Here is a 25,703-nt window from a genome sequence, read left to right on the forward strand (position 1 = left end):
GCATCCGTAAAAGGAATGTACTGTTAATTCAGAAGATTTCATTAGTGGACTTCTTTCACCAGGTCAAGAAGAGACCTTACTGTAGGCAGCTTGTGTTGCAAGCCTTAATTCATCTGTAGGAATAATTATTACCATTTTACAGTACAAAATAGCCTTTCTACAGAGCCCTGTATTTTACCTTTGCTGTGTTGCAGAGATCCTGGTATTCAGTTCGAAGTGTCTGAATGTTCTCTGCTAAGTTAACATCACACACTAGTTCAAGGAGGCATTCTCCTTTTTCCGTTACAGATTTTATTGAAGGTTCATGGGAAAGCACTGTCTGCTGGATTGACTAAAATAAAAAAATACAATTCAACTGTTCTTTAAAATGAATACAGGATTTAAATATAATAATACACAACACATGGAGAGCCATTCTTGCTTTTGATGGAAAGGAACACTGTAAAATATGTAAAGTCATCCTTAACCAGTGCTCTTGTATGAGTGTCCTGGGACAGAACTTGGCATACAGAGTCCTCTGGTGATGCATCTCCTACTGGGAATCTTTCAAAAGGGTCAAATCTGGTATGCATTGCTGTCAGCACAGATATCAGCAGTACTTTCAGAAAAGAAAATATGGTTCTATCATTTGGACAAAGCTTGTCTTTGTTTTGGGAAAGACCCTCTTATCCTTGTGGCATTTAAAAAAGCAAACAAAATAATCTAACACTTAAATGTGGAGGGCAAAAAAAATTGCAAGCAAAGCAGGGAGTATTTGACTAATCAGCACCTCTTAGGAAATGGACCTAGAAAAGTATTCTTATTTACAATCTGAACATTAAGCAGAAAGACAATAGATACTGAAACACATTTTAAATGGGAAGAGGTTTTAAATCAGGTCGCACAACTTGTGACCCCCCCCCCCAAATGCTACTGAGCAGCTGTTATAACAGTATGTAGGGTTGGAGTTCATTTATTGATGCCAGTTCTCTCTTGTTCCACAGAACTGAAAGACAATTCCATTCTGTGTTTGTGTGTTTATTGCTATCCCCTCCTTTTACCCATTCAATTTTTTCCCCAGTGAAAAACTGCTTGGATCTGGTGGCACAGAGAGGGAGAGAGAGAGAGAAATCAGGCATGGGTGAGGATGACTTCCTCTTGTCTCCCTGCTCCCTTTTTCACTCCCTCCCCACTTGTGTAGGGGAGGATGGCAGAGAGAGAAAGAGAAATTGGGCACAGGGGTTGGGGTGAATGTCTCTTGCCTGCCTCCTCAAGTGGGCCGAGTGGATGTGCTCCTCTGCAGTCTCACATGCCTATAGATACAGGAAGTGTGTGCTTGTGTGTTGGAGTTCTGTTGGATTCCCCAGCAACCAACCCAACACACACCATCCACCTGTATCCTCCTGACACACAGCACCTTCTCTCTCTCCCTCCCACCTCTGGTTGCTAGGGAGGAGAATGAGGTTTACCCAGCTTCTCCAGGTGCGGCTGGGAGAGATCACAGTTTGAGACCACTTCTGGTAAGTTTCACCTTAGCAAACTGCACATTAGCAAAGAAGAGCAGGCTGGTCAGTTTCACATGAGTAAAGCCAAAATGCAATCTCATTATATTGGATGCATTTTTTTTTAATCTGGTGTCAGGAAAAGCTAACAGAACCTCAAAGCATTCAGGATCAGTACACCAGAGATAGCGAACATGCGAACTATTGGGGATCTGGTTTCACCTTCAAATTTAGTCGAATTCTCGCCCATCCCTAATGTGGACACAATAAACTTCCTATGTTTGCTGCCTGACTTGGACTGCAAAAAACAGCATTTGGTAGGCATGGCTGATATTATGTTCATATAGGGGAGAGATCAGACTCTGTGTGGGCCTGCCTTATATATTGTATTTACTTATGTGGGATTTGAGAATTGATATCTATTTATTTATTATTTTATTATATCCCACCCTTCCTCCCAGCAGGAGCCCAGGGCAGCAAACCAAAGCACTAAAAACACATTAAAACATCATAAACAGATTTTAAAATACATTAAAACAAAACATCTTTAAAAACATGTTTCTAAAAAGCTTTGAAGACATCTTTAAAAAAAGGTTAAAAACATACTAAAAAGCAATTCCAACGCAGATGCGAACTGGGATAAGGTCTAAACTTAAAAGGGTTGTTGAAAGAGGAAGGTCTTCAATAGGCACCGAAAAGATAACAGAGATGACGCCTGCCTAATATTTAAGGGGAGGGAATTCCACAGGGTAGGTGCTGCCACACTAAAGGTGTGGAATAATATGCATACATACACATTTGATGTTGTTATGTGCCTTCGAATCGATTATGACTTATGGTGACCCTATGAATAAGCGACCTCCAAGAGCATGAACTACCCTGTTCAGATCTTGTAAGTTCAGGTCTGTGGCTTCCTTTATGGAATCAATCCATCTCTTGTTTGGCCTTCCTCTTTTTCTACTCCCTGCTGTTTTTTCCAGCATTATTGTCTTTTCTAGTGAATCATGTCTCCTCATTATGTGTCCAAAGTATGATAACCTCAGTTTCATCAGTTTAGCTTCTACTGACAGTTCTGGTGTAATTTGTTCTAACACCCAATTATTTGTCTTTTTTGCAGTCCATGGTATGCGCAAAGCTCTCCTCCAACTCCACATTTCAAATGAGTTGATATTTCTCTTATCCGATTTTTTCACTGTCCAATGTTCACATCCATACATAGAGATTGGGGGTATCATGGTCTGAATGATCCCGACTTTAGTGTTCAGTCATACATCTTTGCATTTGAGGACCTTTTCCCATTATCTAGTTCTCTCATAGCTGCCCTCCCCAGTCCTAGCCTTCTTCTGATTTCTTGACTATTGTCTCCATTTTGGTTAATGACTGTGCCAAGGTATTGACAATCCTTGACAAGCTCAATGTCCTCATTGTCAACTTTAAAGTTACATAACTTTTCTGTTGTCATTACTTTAGTCTTTTTGACGTTCAGCTGTAGTCCTGCTTTTGTGCTTTCCTCCTTAACTATCATCAGCATTCGTTTTAAATCATTACTGGTTTCTGCTAGTAGTATAGTATTGTCTGCATAACTTAAATTATTGATATTTCTCCCTCCAATTTTCACATCTCCTTCATCTTGGTCCAATCCCGCTTTCTGTATGATATGTTCTGCGTACAGATTAAACAAATAAGGTGATAAAATACACCCCTGTCTCACACCCTTTCCTATTGGGAACCAATCGGTTTCTCCATATTCTGTCCTTATAGTAGCCTCTTGTCCAGAGTATAGGTTGTGCATCAGGACAATCAGATGCTGTGGCACCCCCATTTCTTTTAAAGCATTCCATAGTTTTTCACGATCTACACAGTCAAAGGCTTTGCTGTAATCTATAAAGCACAGGGTGATTTTCTTCTGAAATTCCTTGGTCTGTTCCATTATCCAACTTACGTTTGTGATATGATCTCTGGTGCCTCTTCCCTTTTTATATCCAGCTTGGATGTCTGGCATTTCTCACTCCATATATGATAAAAGCCTTTGTTGTAGAATCTTGAGCATTACTGTACTTGCATGGGATATTAAGGCAATAGTTCGATAATTACTGCTTTCCCTGGGATCCCCTTTCCTTGGAATTGGGATATATATTGAACACTTCCAGTCTGTGGGCCATTGTTTAGTTTTCCATATTTCATGACAGATTTTTGTCAAAATTTGGACAGATTCAGTCTCAGTAACTTGTAGCAACTCTATCGGTATGCCATCTGTTCCTGGTGATTTGTTTCTTCCAAGTATTTTAAGAGCAGCTGTCACCTCACATTCTAAAATTCCTGGTTCTTCATCATACGGTTCCTCCATGAATGAATATGTCGTCCTGGCATCTCTTTATAGAGTTCTTCAGTGTATTGCTTCCATCTTCCTTTTATTTCATCTCGGTCAGTCAGTGTGATCCCGTTGATTATTCAACATCCCTGCTCTCGGTTTAAATTTCCCTTTCATTTCTCTAATCTTTTGGAATAGGGCTCTTGTTCTTCCCTTTTTGTTGTCCTCTTCTATTTCTACACAATAATCATTGTAATAGTTCTCTTTGTCCCTACATACTAGTCACTGTATCATTGCATTTAGGGTTCTGACCATGTTTCTATCTCCTCTTGCTTTTGCTTTCCTTCTCTCTTTAACCATTTTAAGAGTTTTTTCAGTCATCCATTGAGGTCTTTCTCTCTTTTTAACTAGAGGTATTGTCTTTTTGCATTCTTCCCTGATAATGTCTCTGACTTCACTCCATAGTTCTTCTGGTTCTCTGTCAACTAAGTTTAAAGCCTCAAATCTGTTCCTTATTTGATCTTTATATTCTTCTGGGATGTTATTTAAATTGTATTTTGGTGTTATGAGTGCTTTGTTGTTCTTCTTTAGCTTTACTCTGATTTTCAATGTGACCAGTTCATGATCTGTACCGCAGTCTGCTCCTGGTCTTGTTTTTGTAGAAAATATGGAACTTCTTCATCTTCTGCTACCAATTATATAATCAATTTGATTCTTATATTGACCATTTGGTGATGTTCACGTGTTTGGTTGCTCAAAAAATGTTTTTGCAAGAAACAAATTATTGGCTTCACAAGATTCAATAAGTGTTTCTTCTGCTTCATATCTATCTCCTAAGCCCCATTTTCCCACAGTTCCTAGTTCTTCTCTGTTTCCTACTTTTGCATTGTAGTCCCCCATGACTATCAGCACATCTTGTTATGGTGTGTGATCAATTTCTTCCTGTACGTCTTCATAAAGTCTCTCCAATTCCTCTTCTTCTGCGTTTGCCATTGGAGCATAGACTTGGATGATGGTTATGTTAATAGGTTTCCCATTTAATCTCATTGATATCACTTGCTCAGACTTGCATTGTAGCTCCTAATTGCTTTTGCTACATCACTTCTCACTATTAAAGCAACCCCATTTCTTAATTTCTCATTTCCTGCATAAAATATTTTGTAGTTGTCTGACTGAAAATATCCCATTCCCATCCATTTTAATTCACTGACGCTAAGTATTGTAATGTTGATACGTTCCATTTCTTGCTTGACAATTTCTAACTTTCTCTGGTTCATGCTTCTCACATTCCATGTTGCTATTGTGTGCGTCATACAACTCCGGAGACTCTCCTTTTGCATCTCTGTGCATCAGCCTCTGGGCTTCCTTTTGGCTTTGACCCAGCTGCATCATTAGCCACAGCGCTACTCGTACTTGTCCTTTGTTCTTCCCCAGTAGCTCGGTGCCTTCTGACCTGGGGGTCTCATCTTCCAGCACTATCTCGGGTTGCATTTTGGATACTCTGTTCATAGGGTTTTTGTGGTAAGAGGTATTCAGAGGTGGTTTACTATTGCCTTCCTCTGAGTTTGGATGCATCTTAGTCTGGTGCCTCAGCTTTGACCATTCTGCCTTGGGTGCCCCTGCTAGGAGTCTAGCCTCTTGGTCTAGATTCCTGACAGCATTGCTCTCAGCTTCTTCAACTTTCTCAAACCCCCTCACCACGTTAAAGTGTGCATCCTAAAGGGGGACATGCACATTTAGCTATCTGAAACTCTATTAAAATATTTTTATTGCATAAGAACAGCCGTGCTGAATCAGGCCGAATAAATCCAGGATATTTCCCATAGTGGCCAATCAGATGCCTATGGGAAGATCACAATCACAACATGTTTTCTGATTGGACATTTTACTCATTTTATAGCTCACAAGAATGATTTACCTTATATTTGGATAATTGTGCTTTTTTCTCGTATAATTCCATTTTGGGATCCACTGTAGCGTGTAGTATGTTCTGATATTCTGATAGCCACTGACTCTGTACTTTGTACTTATCTAAGAATTCCTTTGTTAAGTGCAGACTTTTTTCTAAAGTCGTGTGTTCTTTCCTGAGAGAGCTGGTCATCTCATCAAGTTGCTCCACACAATCACTCATCTCTTTTTTTAACTGTTCACCTTCATTTCCTTTCATGTACTTAATGGCTCTCTCTCCTTTCTCACGGGCAGATTTTAGCAAATTATGACCAACATCCATGTCACTCATGAGACCCTGTAAAAATAAAATGTGGACAATATATAATTTGGACTGGGACCAAATAATGAATCACTTATGCAAATCCAGTTTTATTCTTACTGTTAGAGACTTTGACCTTGCTTGAATTATTATCTTTTGGCTTAATAAATTAAGGTAAGCATGAGCCTTCTGCCTGCTTCAGTTACACCAGGAGGCCTCTAATTAACTGTAGTTAGCCATTTCGTTCAATTATGAATCCAACTACACTTACCAGCTTTAGAACAGGATATTCAATCATTTTTTATTAATGGGCATTTACATTTTTTTAGTGTAAATTCCAAGATATGAGATAAATTTGGTAGCTGTGCACTTGGACAGCTATATGTAAATCACATTTTAGCGTGGCATTTTGCTCTTCTTTAAAGACATCAGAAATTCTCTGTCCACTTGTTGACTATAATATGCTATTAGGGATGCTTTAGAAATTCTTACCTTCCTAATTTTTCCTCATATTTGGCAGTTCTGAACTACTCTATTTTGTTTTGCTGATTTTGCTTGTGGCATTGATATTTTAAGAAGCCACAATTATTCCATCTTTGGTTTCTAGACTTTATTCAGACTGCATGTGCATAATTTGGTGCAGTTTTTAGATTGCACCTTCTTTTCTTACCTATGTACACTAGCACATACACACACAATGATTAATAATGAGACTGCACAACATTTAATGTGTGTAAATCAAAATTAATTTTTGCACATTTAATCAATGCATATATGTATTGGTGGTGCACACTGATAATTTCCAAGAAAATAAGAGAAAAAGATGCAAATGATGATAAACTGCAGATTTGCTAATTCCAAAAGCTGCTTTTAGAAATTATTCATATTGAACAAGAAGTAAAGCTCAAATTTACTCCCCTTCTGCTAAGATCAAAACTTTAAACAAAGATTTTGCTGTCCCGTTAAGACACCAGTTGCTAACATTATTTATTCTCCCTAAGTTATGGTTGCCCTGAAGCACTTTGTTTCACCCTGCTGAATTGCAGCACCCTGAGAAGGAGCAGAACTTGAAGCAGAGCTAACCCGTGAATGGAATGGGGGCAGAAATACTCAGCCCTAGATATTATGTGGTCTACATTACCATTTTCCCTTTTAACTTTCACAAGAATATAAAGGAAATATCATTACATGTATATTGAGATCCTCAAATTATACAAAAATCCTATTGCTAAGAGTTTCACCTTCTTTAACACTGACATTCAAATTGTGTTCAAACTTCCTAGGACCACTGGAGTTCCTCAGAAGCTTATCAAGATATGTTGAAGAGAAAAATGAATAAATGCAGAGTTGAAAGACTCTTTGTCAGCCATTATAATTAGCCCTCAGTAACATATAGCTGCAGGAAAGTGTTGGCTCCAAGGCTAAGTAGACATGACCAATGCACATCGTGAACTAAAATTGCATTCCAAAATGTGCCATGAAAACCTCTGCGGTGTACATATATTCCATAGCAAATGTGTTTTCTTCAGCAGACAAATCAACTTAGTTTTCAAAGAACAGGAAGCTTGAAATTCACCAACTCTGTTCAGGTGTTATTCTGGAACAGAGTATATTTCAAATCACATAGAATGCATGGGGCTATGCATGCCACCCACATCCCCAATGTGCCCACATGTGCTGTCTCCAGCCAACCATCCCTGACCTTTCTGCACTGAGCAGGAAGGTCATTTATCTGAAGGCACATACAATCCTCCCTGTAAAGAGGAATTGTACATGATTGGGGATCCTGATCAGTAGCGTCACTAGGGTTGGTGTCACCCAGTGCGGGAGGGAGGGGCGTGGTTGCCAGGAGACAAGGAGCACTCTTTCTACCTCTCTCCCTGCCCCCCCGCTCTTTTAATCTCTCTCACACAGACCTACCCGGGCGGGCCAGTGCGGGTATCCCTTCATCTTGGAGAAGATGAGGTCTCCGGCCCTGAAGCTGTGCAACATCTCAGCAGGTGGCAAGTGGCGAGCAGGCCCCAGGCTTCACCAGGCAACCGGAAGCGGGCGTGGACGCTGGCCTCGCAGGGGGAGGGAAGGGAGGCCGAAGGTAAAATGGGAGGGCGCAGCCGACTGACCCCGCAGACTGCCTCTCCTCTGGGGGCAGGCCCTTGCGGCTTATTGGCTGGGGGTCACTTATCTCTCTCTCTCTCTCCCCCTCTCTGGCGCGCCCTTCGTCGTTGCTGCTGCTGCTTCCCTGGGTCCCTGCAACTGCCCCGCTTCCCGGTGCCTAGGGGCAGGGTGACTGGGTGTCACCCCCTCGGATGGTGTCACCCGGTGCGGTCCACACACCCCGCACCCCCCTAGTGACGCCACTGATCTTGATCACAGGGAGGTTTGTAAGTGCCTGCAGCAGAATGTGCTCACGATTGGCTCACATCCACCTGGATACATAGGATCAGTATTGTGTGCCCAATTCTGTGGAGCTTCCTCCCAGCTAAGATCAGACAGGCCCTCTCGCTGTTGAACTTCAGGTACCCGGTGAAGGCTTTTTAAAAGAAACTTTAGCAGGCATTTCGATTATTTTTTTCTGATTTTATGGTTAATTTTAACTGATGTTATATTATTTATATTTTGCAACCTCATTGTACATTGCTTATAAACCACAATGTTAAGCAGCATATAAATTACTGAGCTAAATAATAAATAAATAAATGCTGCTCCAGACCTCCCAGCTAAAGTAGGGAGATCTTTGGTGGTGATGGGGATTGCTGGGGCCACGGCTTGTGTGTGCAGTCCCCTAATCCTCCAAACACATTCCCTATGAACAACTGAAGAGTATACCAGTTTCAGATGCAGTCTATACCTCAAGTTTCTGCATTTTTTTATCCATTGCTGCTTTGTCTATAACATCGGACTTTGTCACCACATTTCTGAATTTCCTGACAGTAGCTCCAAACCAATCTTTGTAAGCAGTGAAACATAGTTCAGATTCGTCCATACTTCGAATTTCATCTTCAAGGAATTTTATTTGCTCCTGCAAGTGAATTTTAAATAAGGATTGAAATTGGTGAAGGCTTATTTCTTGCATCTCTATTAGTAGCTACAAAATATTCTGCTTATAAATAAAACATATATCAAGAAATGGACTTACTTTTTGATTACTACTAGATCATTCTTGCCATACACACACATAAATACCAACCTTCTTAGTCTACTTCAAGTTCCTGCAGAACTTCGTGCCACAGTAAAATCAGTTAGTGCCCATAGTAAAACATTATTTTTGCTTTCATTGATTATATAAGCTTCCTTCATGCTTTATACACACTATGGGGGTACTGGGTGTTGAAGGGCTCCTCTGCTGCCCCTGCCCTAATGCCTTGCACCTCCCTAGCCTCATATGGATATATCAGTGGGGAAAATCTATGAGCCTATGTTCATAGGGTTGCATAGGGTTCCAACTCACAGTGAAGGCTATGTGTGAAGAGATTTATGAATGCAGGCCCACCATACTCAGATATACATGCTCCATGAGTGGACACTGTGGCTTCAGTAGGCAGCCACACTACTAAAAGGGAAGAACTAGTGATGCGGCCTTGTAGCCCCCTCAACACATGAAGTTCCCTTCACATGTATAATGCTTAACTATGCTTCCATACTTCATAACACACCAAAGTCAACTAAAATAAAAGACGGTGCAGGCCACTGTAATTAATGGATTTTTTTTCAGAAAATATCATTTTGTGAAGTTAAACAGATGGTGCACATGGGCGAGAGTCAGAGGGCTTTTGATAGCAATGGGTGATTCTACTGATTTCGGTTTCTCTCAGTTTCCCACTTTTTCCAGTCTTAAGTTCAGTTCTCTATATTTGCCATCAGTTTGCCTTTTTTAAAAAAAATCCTCCTGAAAATTCATCAGCATTTTGGTGTGAATTTCTCCTACTATGCATATGCTTATATGCATTATTGCCTAATACACACATTTTTGCAAAGCAATATTCCCTAATATGCTTTTTGTATGTTGTTTTCACTCATATATGCATTTTAATGCACACTTTATCCTAGTGTATGTACTTAGCTGGAGAACGGATTGTTGGTCTCACCTGAAAAGGGTTTTCCAAGGTATCATGCTATCACATGGGTAATAGCACCATCTAGCATCCAAAAGCAAGAATGTACTGAAGTCAAGACCTGGGCTACCCGTGCCCCTCCCACTCCAGTTCATTCATGGTGAGACTGAAGTGAGATATCTAAGCAGCCGTAACAAGAAACAGGCATAACTGCAAGGAAAATGGGTCACTGCCCAAACTAAAGCACAGCTACAGTCATTCATAACATATCTAAAAGTTCTTGACTCATTCACACAATGTAATGCTATAGAAACTTAAACTGTAATAATTTGAAAAATGATACAATACACCTAGGCAGCCTCCAACAGGGAGGGCCGTGATGGCATGATACCTGGGAAAACCACCTTTCAGGTGAGACCAATGGTCCATTTTCCCCAAGTTGTATGCCATCATGTGGGATGTACCAAAGCAGCCCTAATAGAGAGGGACCACCCGCTGCCTACGTATGAGAAACTATGCCTCTGCCGAAGCGGGCTATCTTGTAATGTTTAATAAATGAGTCTGGGGTAGACCATACTGCTGCTCTGCAAATATCTGCAAGGGGTGCATTGGTTGCAAACGCAGCCATAGTAGCTGCTGATCTAGTCAAGCGCGCCGTAATATTGTGAGGCACTGGCAGCTTCAGCGACTCATAGGCCACGGCAATGCAGACACGCAACCAACAAGACAGGGTGGATTTAGAAACTTTTCCCTAGTGTCCTTGGGTGAAAGGATATGAAGAAGTAATCCGTCAGCCTTATGTCCTGGGTTCAAAAGAGATAAATTTTGAGGGCTCTGCAAACGAAAGTACGGATCTGGACATAACACAACTGAGTCCTTATGAAATACACAGAAATGGCGGGCCGATGACAGTGCTCCCAACTCTGATACTCTTCTTGCCGAAGTAACCACCACTAGGAACAGGACCTTGAAGGAAAGCAGTCGCAACGGTACTGACCTAAGGGGTTCAAAGGGAGGACGTTGCAGGGCTTGCAGGACCTTCTGTAGACTCCAGGAGGGAAAACACTGCCAGGGAAAAGGAGGCAGCCCCCTTTAAAAAATATTTAATCAGTGGATGCGAGCCCATAGAAACAGTAGAGGAATTAACAGACAAAATAGATGATATGGTGGAAGCCTGATGTCGTAAGGTGTTGGCTTTCAAACCCATCTTCAGACCCCTATGCAGAAACTGTAACACTTGCTGGACAGTGGCTTGTGAAGGTAGAAGGGCTCAGGAAGCACATCAGTTGGCAAAAGCGTACCATGTACTCTGGTAGATATGATTTGTTGATGGCCTCCAGGACACCAGAATGGTATCAATAACCTCCTGTGATAGACCAGTGCAGATTAACTGAGTCCACTCAAATGCCAAGCCATCAGACTCAGCCAGTCAGGGTCCGGATGCCACACTGGTCCCTGTGACAGAAGATCTGGTCTGTTTGGTAGCCTCCAAGGATCTGCTATTAACAGTGAAAGCAGGGCTGAGAAACACAGCCAGCGAGGCCAGTAGGGGGCTAGAAGTACTATTTGAGCCCTGTCGTGGTGAAGTTTCCTCAACGTTCTGCCCAGGAGAGGAACTGGAGGAAAGGTGTACAGAAATTCATCTGGCCAAAGGGTCAGAAGAGCATCTACAGACTCTGCCCTCATCTCTAGATACCTTGAGAAGTACCAGGGAAGCTGGGAGTTGTGACTCGAAGTGGACAAATCCACCATCATGTTGCCAAAATGGCACTGAAGGAGACCAAACACTGCCAGATGTAGTTTTCACACTCCCGGAATCACTTGTTGTCTGTTGAGCCAGTCTGCCTTAACATTCAAAACCCCGCTGAGGTGTTCTGCCCTCAAGGACATCAGATGACTCTCAGCCCAGTCGAAAATCAGAGTTGCCTCCGCCTGGAGAATTTGGGACCTGGTGTTCCCCTGCCGGTTCAAATGCGATTTCACACAGGTGTTGTCTGTCTGGATCAACATATGTTCCAGATGGAACATTGGCTGAAAATGACGAAGAGGCAGATGGACTGCCCTTAGCTCCAGCCAGTTGATGCTGTGGCCTTTCTCCGACATGGACTAGACACTTTGGACAAATCAGGAGTTGCAGTGGGGCCCACAACCAGGCAGACCATGCTAGCAAGCACTGTCACCCAAACAAAACCAAAGGCCAGAAGGGGAGGTTAGTAACAAGGAGGTGAGGGGGGAACTACCCAACCCCACAAACCCCAGAAGAACTGGTGAAAGGGGGAAGGCTAGGAAGAAAACAGCCCGCAACACCAAACACACACTTTCTCTCACCACACACTCCTCACTCACCCAAACATTCACAGAAAATTTCTCACTACACTTAGTTATAACTGTCTCGGACGAAGGTAAGAATGAACTGGAATGGGAGGGGCACGGGTAGCCCAGGTCTTGACTTCAGTACATTCTTGCCTTCAGACACTAGATGGCGCTATTACTCATGTGATGGCATGCTACCTGCGGAAAACTGCCTTGCAAAATTAGGAGAAGTGCAAATTTCAAAGAATGGCTGTTTCAGTTTGTGTATTGTTTCAGAAAGTGCAAATTAGGTAGATTTGCCTTTAAATGCAAACTGAATCGAATGTCTCCCCCTTCCCTAGCTCTTGATGGCTCCTATTTACATCTTTCAAACTGCCATTTATGCTGTATTCTGAGCATGAGTATTGCTTTGAAACAAATCAGAGGTCTAATATGGGAGAAGAACAGAAGGGAAGGAATGGCAGCTGGGGAAAGTGAGAAAAGAAATCGAAATTAGCCTCACTGTCCCAATTTATATCACATTGAGAATCTTGAAAGTGTTCCCGGGATAGTCACTTGGCTGTGTGATCCCTATGGCAAGTTATTTTCTGTGGAGATGCTTCAGAAATTATTTTCAACTGAATTTTCTTCAGGGCATTAGAGTTCTGAATTACCTCACCTTGTTTCTGAGGTTGAACTGATGTATTAGGAATTTTCTTTGGTCCATTCTTTCCTTCTGAATTTTGCACAAAGCACTATGCACACACACTTGGCTGCAGATTTCAGTTCCTTCATGTCTAAATACTGCCATTACAGATTAGCATGTGCACATTGATGAAATATTGCCCCCTCTCCGCAAAAAAAATCATGTGATTGTATTGACAGTTATAGCAAGAATCTTGTGCAGTAGTATACCTATGTGCAGGAGTGCATGTATGCATCTGTATAAAACCACACAAAACATTTCTTGAGGCAATCATGTATGCTCACATCAAGATGACTTTTTGCCATGTTTTACAAATGCACATGTGCTCTTTAGTAATACAGAGGTGCAAAGAGGGAGCTGGGACACACTAGAGAGTGAGTCTGATGGCTGCGGCCATATTCTGCGTGCTGAGGGAGAGAAACTCTGGGGGAGAGGTCCTGCTGAGTCCCAACTTCAGAAAGCACAGCTGTGAAGAGGGACAGATACTGGGACAAAGGGTGGAAGCGAGTGGTGTCAGAGGTGGTGGTGGCTTGTAATGCTGGCGGTGAATACCAACAGGACAGATAGAAAGCCAAAGCAAAGGAAGTCGCTTAAAGTGTGTGAGTGTGTATAGGAATGCTTGAGAAGATGAAGCCGTGGAAAGGGGGATAAAGCCCTCCCAGAAGAACTGAGTTTCAGTTAGGTGAGACTGAAGGCTGAGCATTAATTTGTTAGTCACTGAAGTGTAAATTGATTCTGAGCAAGCGACTCAGTGCAATCAGGATGGTGTTTTGACTGTTTGGGCTGTCTTTGGAAAGCAATCCAAGGAGGTACACCACATAGATCCTGAGCTAAGGGTTGTGCTGGCTTTCTGAGAACTCCTATTTTAAACTAGGGCTATGCCTATTCACCCCATGGCTCTGATATGTGGGCTCTGGGAAGGGCCAATCCACCCTGGCCCAAAGAAGGGACCATCTGCCCCTCCTTGGATCCATCCCCAAAGCCCTGCTGGATCAGACCAAAGGCTATCCAGTCCTGCATGTTGTTTTCACATTAGCCAACCCGATGCCTTTGGAAAGCCTGCAAGCAAGACACAAGCACAACAGTATCCCAATTCTGGAGTTAAGTTCTCCTACTTAAACTAAAATTCAGTAGAACTATAATACAAAAAGTGAATCCATGGGACAATAAGCAGAATGTAACGGTAGCACCTTTGTAGGCATGTAACATGTATCTGGCTTAAATAATGTATCTAATGGAAGACTTGAGTCTAATGGTAAGAAAAGAATTTGCCTGCTCTAACTCCCCCCCCCCGAAACAGTGAACATCAAGAGAGATGTTGACCATAGAGAAGATGCTGATAAACATCAATTGGTCTGTCCACCTTATATTCCTATCTCTACCCTTCCTCTTTATCTTGAGGGGAATACCTTCCTTCCTTCTTCCTTTAAGTTTCTTTTCTAGTTTGCATTTCAATCTTCCATGGCTAGTTTCAGGTAAAAAAATACACGGGCCCATTACATCTTTAGAATCTATGCTGAACGTACAAAAGCATCAATCCTCATTGACTTTTCTAATTTTTGACAACAAAAAGGTTTGACTACTGTTGCACAAGAAACTGAATGAGATTACTTACAGATTTTCAAGTATAAATGGAGAAGTTTTTCCATGAGTGAAACAAACTGAAAACAACATTACATAATAGTTTATATATTCTGGCATTTAATTATATTGCTCCAAAGAGAGCACAGAACTAAGAGCATTAAAATCAGTGGCAGTTTTAAAACTAAATGTGTTGAAGGACTCCTATTGCACCAAGGACTGTATATCTGTGAACCGTTTGTGCTGATGAAAAAAAAATCTTTTCAGTGAACACTACAGAACAATAACTCCAAAAATGTTTTATTACTCACCAGTACATGAAGAACTAGAGCTTGATACCGAGAGGCAAGGTGGGCTGCTTGTCTTCCCATCCTGCTAGAAGTATGACTCTCCTCCAGGATTTGCTGAGCCAACAGTCCAACTTCTTCAACTTCATCTTTATAGGCTGTGATTTCCTCATGCCATTTCTGAGGCAAAGAAACATCATCATTTTTATAATATTATAGAAGTGATATTAATGTGGTTCAGGGACTATTGAAACAAAAGCAGAAAATTGGAACATCTCTCTTTCTATAAACTAAACAGTGTAAACATGTCATTTTTAATATAGAATTCTTATACTATATTTCTTTTATGTAATTAAAAAGAACATGGAAGGAAAGAGGTGTAATCCTAAACACTGATTCAATTTAATGTTCCAAAGATATGTGGATGCGCTTTTGTTTGAAAAATCATGTTTAGATATATCCAGTTCCCTTCAAACACCAATCATATATCACACGCACGCACACACACTTCATTTCCCTCCTCACATATTTATGGATAGTTCAATGACTTATTCACCCACAAGCATGGCTTACGGATATCATTCATTCATGCACACACACATATTCACACACCTCATTCACACATGCAACCAAACAGCCAATATCCACTGCTTCCTCACATGTTCTTTATTCTTTCCAACCAGCAACACATAACCCACATATTTCAGTAGGTCCCAACCCAGTTCTGAATCTCAGGTCAAAGTATACACAATCACTTCCAGCCATTATCTGCACAAGAAAAACCATCATAGTAAGCAACAGCTACCCATCTCCCCAATATTCAGTCTATACTTGGTGGTAGACAGAACAGCAGGCCTGAACAAGCTGGGCCAAAACTGGCTTGAATTCTTAATCCAATCAATTTCACTAATACATTCCAAGCTAGTTTGTTCTCTCAGCTATTTCTATAATGGTCCACAAGAAAAAGATATACACAGCACACATTGCAGGAATACTGGTGACCACATTGAAAATATTCTCATGATTGCTTTTACATTTAGCCAAGGAATACTAAAAAGTTGGCACAGATAAAATGAATTGCTTAGTAGTTGCACCCGGAACTTAGCTGGCAAGCTCATTGGTTGATAGGACTCAGGCAAATAAACAGATTGTACATTGTTACTTTAAATCTATGCCCATTAAAAATTATCACAATCATATAACATCATCACCTTCATTTGTTGCAACTGTATTTCCTTTGTGGCTCTGTCAGAGTGCCGGCTAGTCCTGATAATAACCTTCTCCTCCAGAGTTTTGAGCCAGTCATCCACCTTCAGAAATTTGTTATCCATCAGCCTCAGTCTGCTTAGGGTAGTGTTTAATTGCATCCTGACCTCAGAAAGTTTGTGTTGATAGACTGTCCAGTCTTGACGTATAGACTCTAGTATTCTATCTTCCAAATGGGGTATACCCCATGGGATTACTTCTTCCCGAATATGAACTGCTGCATTAAGCAATGCCTGACCCTCAGCACAATGCACCTGTAATTCCTGAAAATGCAATATTATTAGATTACTCACTCCTTTATTCTATATTGGAATTCTGTATTCCAATCCCATACAGTCACCAGACATTAATTTGAGGGTGCATAAACAGATTTCAAAGTGCCCACAAACATCAATTTACACTGAAAAGAGTATCATATGCTATTTGATAATATTTCCAACTCACATACATCATTCCCTCTAATAATAAACTTGGGTACTTGAGTATCTATCAATCTGCAAGCAAAATGAAGCTATCCAAGAATAAGCTAGTGATTTTAACATAGTCCCTATGAATACAGCAGCATATGTTTGTAAATTAAAGGAAAAATCATTGTTAAACCCCACCCACCAACACCACCAAACAGCCTGACAAGGACTGACAAGCCTCCAAGACATACAGTGTGTTGAAGAAAAAGAGAGGGAGAAAAAAAGAAAGCAAAAATAGAAACCAGAGGGGGGCATGAACAGAAAGTTGGCCTAATCAAGATCCTAATAATTTATAATAAGTACCCCGGAGAGATGCATCAGGGTAAGGAGGATTCATGTGATAAGGTTAAAAAAAACCCTCTCATTCCCACGCTATACAATAATGTTTCAGGAGAAAGGAAAGGCGGCACCTTTCCCCTTTCCCACTGTCCAGATTAGAGATGAGATCCATTGGCCAGTGCCGGTTGAAAAGCACTTTGTTGACTTAACAATATTGATTTGAGTTTGTTCTTTGTCCACTATCTGCTGCTTTTCCTGATCAGTTTTTTCCATCTCCAAAAATATTGATATTAATATTGATATTTAGAAAAGAAATATAAATGAAAGGAAATATTGATAAAATAACTGTGGAAAATCGCTACATAAAAATCCAATCCTCAATGATAGAGAATAAGCCAATTAATGGATGATTTGGTACCAAATCTGAATTGTGTGGAATTCTAGCACATCCCTAGTCCAGATACACAATCCTATAAAAAACTTCGACTTGGGGCTGGCAACCAGACCAAACCTTAGCTCTTCAGTACTATGTAGCACAGTAGGGAAAGGCCCTCAGTGGGTTGGGAAAGAAAAGTATTCCCTTTTCCCTTCCTTCTCCTGAGCGGGACCATAAGGTTCCAGGGTGGCTGGAGCCCTGAACAGTACAGAGAAACACTGCAGATTTTTTTTAAGATGCCACTTGCACCAAATGTTCTTACTATATATATATATAAAAAAACTCTACCTGGAGGTCTCCGAGTGTTGCTTCATGTTTCTCTGCATCACCTTCAAGGTGTGATAAACAGCTGAGTTTTTCCTGTTCTTTTTCAAGCCATACTTCAAAGGCCTTCAGATTTCTTTGGTACTCATGATGCAAATGAACCATTTCCTCAGCTTTAGCTACTGTATCCTATTATTAGAAGTATCACATTAGTGTTTAAGAGTTAAGGCTTTCCTGGCACAGACCTAATATTTAACATAGCCTTCTCCAACCTGGTGTGCTCCAAATGTCTTGGACAGTCAATGGTCAGGGATGATGGTAGTTCAAAATATACAAAGGATATTAGTTGGAGTAAGCTAATGTAATGTTTGTATCTAATTTAATTTGCATGGTTGCTTAAGTGGAAGGTTGCTTTGGACACTTAGGAGAGATACAGCTGAGAGAAAAATATATTAAAGACAGCTTTTCATTTACTCATAAATTAACTGACATCTAAAATTAATAATAACTTGAGATCACGTTGATAAAAATAGATACATGCTCTCCAAAATCCATGAGCAAAAAAACAAGAAAAGCTTCTCTCCACACTTTATCTAAATAATCCTACATAAGGAGAAAGTTTACAGCATTGTCAAGAGAAGCCCTACCATTATCCTGTCTTTGAGAAATTGGTATCTCTCTCGAAGGTCCTGAAGTTCAAGCTGAGTTACATAATGCTCAGTCATGCTCATGCCTTTAACTTCAATCGTCTCCAGCAGCGTACTGTGACTAAATACTTCTTCCTTAAGTAACTGTAAAGCACAAATAGCATTAACAACCTGACTAATACAACAAGACAGAACAGAACTGAAAGTTACATATTTTAGTTCATCTCTGATAAAGATGTTTGGTTAAAAACTGTTTCTTAGCTCTGTTACTATATTAGAGCTTCATCACACACTTTTTAAAAAATTAATCACCAAAGGTTTTTTAATTGTGAATGAAAATCAATGTTTGGAAAATGTATGTTCCACATAAATATAGTCAAAGAGCTGGGATTGTCTGTACCTATTAATAAACTGGGGTTTGTTGCTCTGTGGTGTATGAAGTAGCTCATAGTTTAGTCCCAAATAAGAGTGGATTGACACAACTGTTTTCGTTTCAATATGAGTCCCCTGCCCCATCATCCTTGGTGAGATCTAAGAGTAACTTAAGTCACAAGCTAAACTCACTATAGAGAGCCAGTGTGGCGTAGTGGTTAGGGTGTTGGACTATGACCTGGGAGACCACAGTTTGAATCCCCACACAGCCATGAAGCGCACTGGGTGACCTTGGGCCAGTCACTGCCTCTCAGCCTCATGAAAACCCTATTCATAGGGTCGCCATAAGTGGGAATCGACTTGAAGGCAGTACATTCACATTCAAACTCACTATGGAGAACACTTCTCTATGGAGAACTCATTTGGACTTACTTCTAAATGAATAGGATTATGCTGTTAGACACAACAAAGTTCAGATGAATATTCTATTTTAGGTGGTAAACTTGATTTTGATGCTTTAAATGGTAATGTAATATAGTTCATTAAATTTTTAAAAAGAAATAATTTTCTCTGAAAATCAGAACATAAACCATGTTACAACTTACAGGTATGATCTATAATAAAGCATGATCAAGGAGTATTAATTTTTGTTCTGCACTGGACATAGTGAGTTACATACTTTGCACTTAAATAAGTGTAGATTTGAACTTAATAATTAATTAAAACTATAAAATTTAATAATTAATTAAAGCAATTAAAACTAAAAAAAAAATTAAAACTAGAACATTTAAAATGAATACATAAAATGCTCATCTACTAATTTATTAATAAAGACAACTCCTACCCACTCCACTAAGGTGCAGTTCCCGGGGGAGAGCATTCCACAGCTAGGGGAACAGAAAGCACAAATAGAAGTATGAACTGAGATGGTGACTTTCCACAAACCTTAGATTTGCTGAGTGCAGAATTTTTCCCCCTCAGTTCAGCACACTGCCTTTCTGAAGCATTCATGATTGCTTCTACTTTGTCCATCCAACTAATGAACTGTCGAACATCATCTTGATAACTTGTCCATTTAGAAAGTGCTCCTTCTAGCTGGCTGAAATTATAACGAATATATACACACACATTGAAATAGTTAAAATAGTGCCAATTACTTCATATTTTTCAAACGTGTATATCCAAGAGGGAACTTCAGAGCCAAAAACAATAATTTTACATACATGCTCATGGCATCTCAAGTGGCAATGACAGACCAGGAACAAGACCTTGGGGTTGCTGTTGACACACTATGTAGCAGCTGTGAAAAAGGCAAATTCTATGCTAGGGATAATTGGGAAAGGGACTGAAAATAAAACTTCTAATATCATAATACCATAATACCACAAATCTATGGTGTGAGCGCATTTGAAATGCTGTCTACAGTTTTGGTTGTCCCACCTCAAAAAGGTTATTGTAGAACTAGAAAAAGTACAGAAAAAGGCAACCAAAATGATCAAGGGAATGGAGAAATTCTTTCGTGAAGAAAAGTTGCTGGATTTGGAGCTTTTTGATTTAGAGAAAAGGTAAGGAAGAGGTGACATAATAAAAGTGTATAAAATTATCCACAGCATGAAGAAAGTGGATAGAGAAAAGTTTTTCTCCCTCTCTCATAACACTAGAACTCGTGGACATCCAATGAAGCTGAATGTTGCAGGATTCAGGACAGAAAAAAAGAAAGTATTTCTTCACACAGTGCATACTTAAACTACGGAATTTGTTCCCACAACTTGGATGGCATTAGACAAATTCATGGAGGATAAGACTGTCAGTGACTATGAGCCACAATGGCTAGGCCCTGCCTCCAGGGTCAGAGGCAGTATGCTTCTGAACACCAGTTCCTGGAAATATCCTTCTTGTGGACTTCCCATTGGCATCTGGTTGGCCACTGTGAGAACAGGATGTAAATGAGTTGGGCCATTGGCCTGATCCAAGCAGGCTCTTCTTATGTTCTTAAGAAGCAATAATTCTCAAGAATAATATTGTAATGTACACTTGTAGTCTTATATATGCAGGAGCTGGAAATAACTATAATCTGTTCCTAATTACCAATTCCTCGAGTTACTTTTTTTCTTCATTATACCATTTAAGCTGGAATCCTGACAAAATTTACTAGGATAATTCATTGGGATGTACTTCTGAGTATGTTTACAACTGAGAGATCTTCCATGTTTGGAAATCTCCCTGATTCTCACATGGTTTTAAATTTCTTTTTATTGGCCTGTGCGCATCTGATATATTGGATTACTTTTTAAACAAGAGAAATTAAAAGTACTGAAGGTAGGAACTATGGACTCAGCCAGATTTCGCCTTGACATCAGGAAAAACTTCCTAACTGTTAGAGCCATACGACAATGGAACCAATTACCTAGAGAGGTAGTGGGCTCTCCGACACTGGAGGCATTCAAGAGGCAGCTGGACAGCCATCAGTCGGGGATGCTTTGATTTGGATTCCTGCATTGAGCCAGGGGGTTGGACTTGATGGTGTTATAGGCCCCTTCCAACTCTACTACTCTATGATTCTATGAATATACATACTGCACTTGCCCAAAACAATCTCTTGTTCAAAGGGGACACTAAGGAGACCTCTGTGAGAGGACAGCACACTGATGTTTTATCATTTTAATTAAGTCACAATCTAATTTTTCCTTATTCTGGAGATTTAAAATGCAATTGTAGTATGCCCAACTGCAGTTTATCAGTTTCTCTTCAAAACCCTTATTTTTTTTTACCTTTTACAGTGAATACAAGCAGACAAAAGGGAAGCCCAGGTGTCTTTTAGTGTTCTCAACTGTTGTTCAATGACTGGCACTCCTTCAACTGAAGTATTTTGTAAAACAGATTCTCCTCTCGTCAGCGCCATTTTCATTTGGATTTCTTTCTCCTGTTTTATTGATAATAGTCCCTGGAAAACAAACAGATTCTGTTTCTATCCTGATCCTGATCCTGTAGTCTTTAATTCAACAAAAAAGAGGAAAAAGTTACCAAATTTCATTGAGAAATGTAGTGTTCCCGCCACCACACACACTACCATAGGCTCAGAAAAACTGTCTAAAATGTAGATCCTATTTTTGCTATTAGAAAAGATGATAAAGGGAGTGTCTCCCTGATGTTTTTCAGGAGTCCTCAAACTTCTTGCAATCCTGTACAAACAATCAACATACATGATGAATGCAAGCACCTGCAGTTGAGCCAGACAGCCTTTTTTTTCTTGAAAAGTTGATTGAGGAGGAAGTGATTGAGAATGGATAAATGGAAGATGCATTTATCCCTTACCCCACTAGTTTTCTCAAGGAACTCGGTTCAGCCAGCACTGTACATGTCCCCAAACTACTGTGGGCAATAAGAATAGGCTCCTGCAAACACAACAACAGACGTAGACCTTCACTTAAGCTGGCTGCCTTCACTAAGTGTACACATAGGATTGGGAGGAGCACAGGCTCTGATGTAAGCTAATTCCTAATCATGTACCTGTAATATTTGCCATTCCAGTCCCACAGTTCAGTCTTTTACACCTGTGCCCTTTTTTTTTCATTTCTGTTAATTTCTTCAGACTAATTAGGACCCTTAAGAGAACACAAGCTTTGTACATTTTCTCCCAGGGGACGTTTCCACTAGTGTAGACCTATATGAGGAGTGTTCTAAGGAGCATATAAATTTACAACAGCTTAGTAAGGGAGCCTGCTCCATGAGCTAGAGGGAGCCCCCAAGTGATTAAGTGTCTCAGCCCAGCTGACAAAGCATAAAATGGTTTAAGCAGCAGAACAAGAAGAGGGCAATACCCATTTATTTAATTATTATTAGCACATACTAATAAGGGCACTGTAAGGTCTCTGTATGCTAGGAGCCAAACCCTTATGAGCTGAATTCTAGGAGCAAGATGCCTATAGAAACCTAGTTTTTAATACTATCCTAACAGGGAAGCTTGAAGGGACACAGTAAACCAGACTAAAACCAATTCTGGAGAAGGGGTAAAGAGGAAATTCCACCAATAGATTAATACTACAGGGAGAGTCAGCCTAGTTTTAAAAGAGGTAGGCTTAGCCTATCTTAAACACATGTACACCCAACAAGCTCTGTTATCCCAGGTTAAAAAGGTTTGGCTGCTGTAAGCGAAAATAAAAAAAGACTCACCTGAATTAAAAGCAGCTAAAAGCTAATCTAGTTTGTCCAGGCTAGAGTGCAAGGCATCACTTAAAATTGCAGAGGAACCTGCACTATTAAAAGTGTGTTGACAGCAAATAAAATAAAATAAAAGTAAAAGCTAGTTAGCTTTTCTTAGCATCATTATTAAAAGTTTTTAAACAGGCCTCTCAGGAAGGAAGGCTGAGTTAATTCTCAGTTGACAGTTGAGCCACCAGCCTCCCTCAGTCACCTTTGTTCACTTCCCATTGTTCATTCCCTATACCCAGGGCTAAACTGATTGAGAACAAGAATGTAAGCCACGTTCCTTGGACTCATTCGCTAGCAGTATCAGCTGGGCAAAATGAGCCACACATATAAATTTAGAACAGCCTAGTGAGAGAGCCTGCTCCATGAGCTCCTGCTGGGAGGAAGGGTGGGATATAAATCAAATAATGAACGAATGAATGAATGAGCTAGAGGGAGCCCTTAGCTGGTCAAGCGTCTCAGCCCCAGCAGTCCTGGCTCCCAACCAAAGAAGTAAACTCAGGACTCAGAGACAGGATTTTTCTGCATGAAGCTTTATTCCAGAAGTCACTAAAGGAACACAGCATCACTCTATGCTTGAATCAGGATACAGAACTGGAGCACACTAAGCATGTCTCAGGATTCAACACAGGAACCAATTAGGTATATCTCAGGAACATACTAGGTACGTGGAGGCAATAACAGATGAGTTGTCACAATAAGTGTGATCAGACTTCACTACACCTTTATATCAGACAGATGATGGCAGCCTACTTCTATGAGTTAATTTTGGCTCTTTCTTGTAAGTGCTATAAGGTGGGGGCTTTTTCCAGGAGCAGAATGAAACTGGTCTAATTGCAAGTGTCTTTTCTCCAGCCTTCTCAACCTTGAAGATATGGTTATCTCTGACTTTGACAAGGGCCTTTCACTATACTATCTCTGGGAAGTTTTATGAGGTGTTAGGAAAGATGAAAGGTTAAAAAAGGAGACTTTGAGAGACAGCGTTCAGGGAAAGGCATCATGCTTATGTGCCAGTCATATATGCTTGTTTTTAAAAAGTTCTTAGTCTAAAAATAGAATAAAAGTTTTCTCTTTGCTTCACTCTATTGTCTGGATCTAGTTTATACTGGGCTGTAACAGGCTACAAAAGACAGGTGAGGTAGGACAACAGGTGCCAGTGAGGGAAGAACTAAACTAGGGGAGTGGATCTAGTTTCTCACATATAATGCCCCACTTGCCCGCGCAGCCTGGAAGAGAGGGGCATAGTTGCAGATGGGGCGAAGCTGCCACCGCCATCTTTACATGGGGCAAAGTTGTGCGTCGCAGCCATTATGCAAGCGCAACGTGCAGCGTGGAGGGGCGGAGCCTCTGGGCTTATTTAAGTCCAAGCCGCCCCTCCGATCCTCCTCTTTGCCAACGCGACGGGATGCCGATGAGGGAGCATCACAGAGGCTGCGGTTGCGGCAGCCATTTTATCTGGCCGCATGGGCAGCGCCAATTTGCAGCGCTAAAAGCGGCCGTGGTTGTGAGGCCAATTAGGCCCGAAGAGAGGCCGAGAATGCCGCGTTGGAGAGGCTGATTAGGCCCATGCTTGTTTCTAGGGAGGGTTTTTTTCAGCACTAGGCTGCCTGCATGGGCAGTGCCGTTTTGGTGCTGCAATGCGGCTGCAGTTACAGTAGGACCTTGTTAGAAGGGCCTAGCCAGCGGGCTTTGTTAGAGGGGCCTAGCTGGCAGGGACGACCAGCTCCCCTCCAGGCAATTAAGGGAGGTGGCACAAGGAGTATTTACTCAGCCTGCACCAGGGCTGCTAACTGTAAAAGAAAGAAACAAATACATAAAGTAAAATAAAAATAAATGAGAATAAACAAATCCTATATATCAGCTACCCCTATTCGCTGGGGCAGCCTAGCCACCCATACATACATACATACATACATATATATATATATACACACACATATATATACATATATATATATATTACAAAAAAGATGACTAAATAAAATTCCAGTCCCCTGCACACACAGGGGGCGATACAAGGAAGGGAGTGTGCTCCCCTTAGCATTCAGGCCTTCCATGTTTCATAAAATGCAGGCCTTTGGGCATTTTTAAACCACACACCCCCTTAGCCCAGGACAGATTATTTATTTATTTATTTATTAAATTTTTATACCGCCCCACTAGCATAGCTCTCTGGGCGGTGAACAACAAAGCAATACAAGTATATACAATAAAATCCAATAAAACATACAGCAGAGTACAGAGAATGAAAGATCTAAAAACAATTACAACACACTTTAAAACTAAATTAAGTTAAATTAAAAGCCCTAGAAAAGAGGAAGGTTTTAACCTGGCGCCGAAAAGACAACAGCGTCGGCGCCAGGCGCACCTCATCACAGAGACTGTTCCACAGTTTGGGGGCCACCACAGAGAAGGCCCTAGTTCTTGTTACCACCCTCCGAGCCTCTCTGTGGGTCGGAGCTCGGAGGAGGGCCTTCGATGTGGAACACAGTGTACGGGCAGGTTCATATTGGGAGAGGCGTTCCAACAGGTATTGTGGTCCCGCACCGTATAAGGCTTTATAGGTCAAAACCAGCACTTTGAATCTGGCCCGGAAGCAAATTGGAAGCCAGTGCAAGCAGGCCGGAACAGGTGTTATGTGTTCGGACCGCTTGGTCCTTGTTATCAATCTGGCAGCCGCGTTTTGCACGAGCTGTAGCTTCTGAACTGTCTTCAGAGGCAGCCCCACATAGAGCGCATTGCAGTAATCCAATCACGAGGTTACCAGAGCACGTACCACTGATGTGAGGTCGTCCCCGCTCAGATAGGGACGTAGCTGGGCTACCAACCGAAGATGGTAGAATG

At 41.0% G+C, this 25,703-nt stretch overlaps 1 protein-coding gene across 7 annotated transcripts in view; it reads right to left on the reverse strand.

Moving 5' to 3' along the window:
• Positions 1–25,703, reverse strand: part of SYNE1 (spectrin repeat containing nuclear envelope protein 1) — a 598,390-nt gene that overhangs the window by 307,667 nt on the left and 265,020 nt on the right. For 6 of the 7 annotated variants that reach the window (XM_061624165.1, XM_061624156.1, XM_061624155.1 and 3 more), the window contains 9 exons: positions 21,422–21,594; positions 19,596–19,749; positions 18,279–18,422; positions 17,656–17,820; positions 16,131–16,448; positions 14,944–15,099; positions 8,850–9,020; positions 5,711–6,037; positions 179–331 (listed from right to left, as the gene is read on the reverse strand). In XM_061624165.1, coding sequence (XP_061480149.1) covers positions 179–331; positions 5,711–6,037; positions 8,850–9,020; positions 14,944–15,099; positions 16,131–16,448; positions 17,656–17,820; positions 18,279–18,422; positions 19,596–19,749; positions 21,422–21,594 — 1,761 coding nt within the window. Of the gene's footprint in view, positions 1–178; positions 332–5,710; positions 6,038–8,849; positions 9,021–14,943; positions 15,100–16,130; positions 16,449–17,655; positions 17,821–18,278; positions 18,423–19,595; positions 19,750–21,421; positions 21,595–21,965; positions 22,034–25,703 lie in introns of those variants that run through there. The other variant, XM_061624159.1, reaches the window with a different exon arrangement.

Source organism: Rhineura floridana, chromosome 4 (assembly GCF_030035675.1).
Source record: "Rhineura floridana isolate rRhiFlo1 chromosome 4, rRhiFlo1.hap2, whole genome shotgun sequence".
NCBI lineage: Eukaryota > Metazoa > Chordata > Lepidosauria > Squamata > Rhineuridae > Rhineura > Rhineura floridana.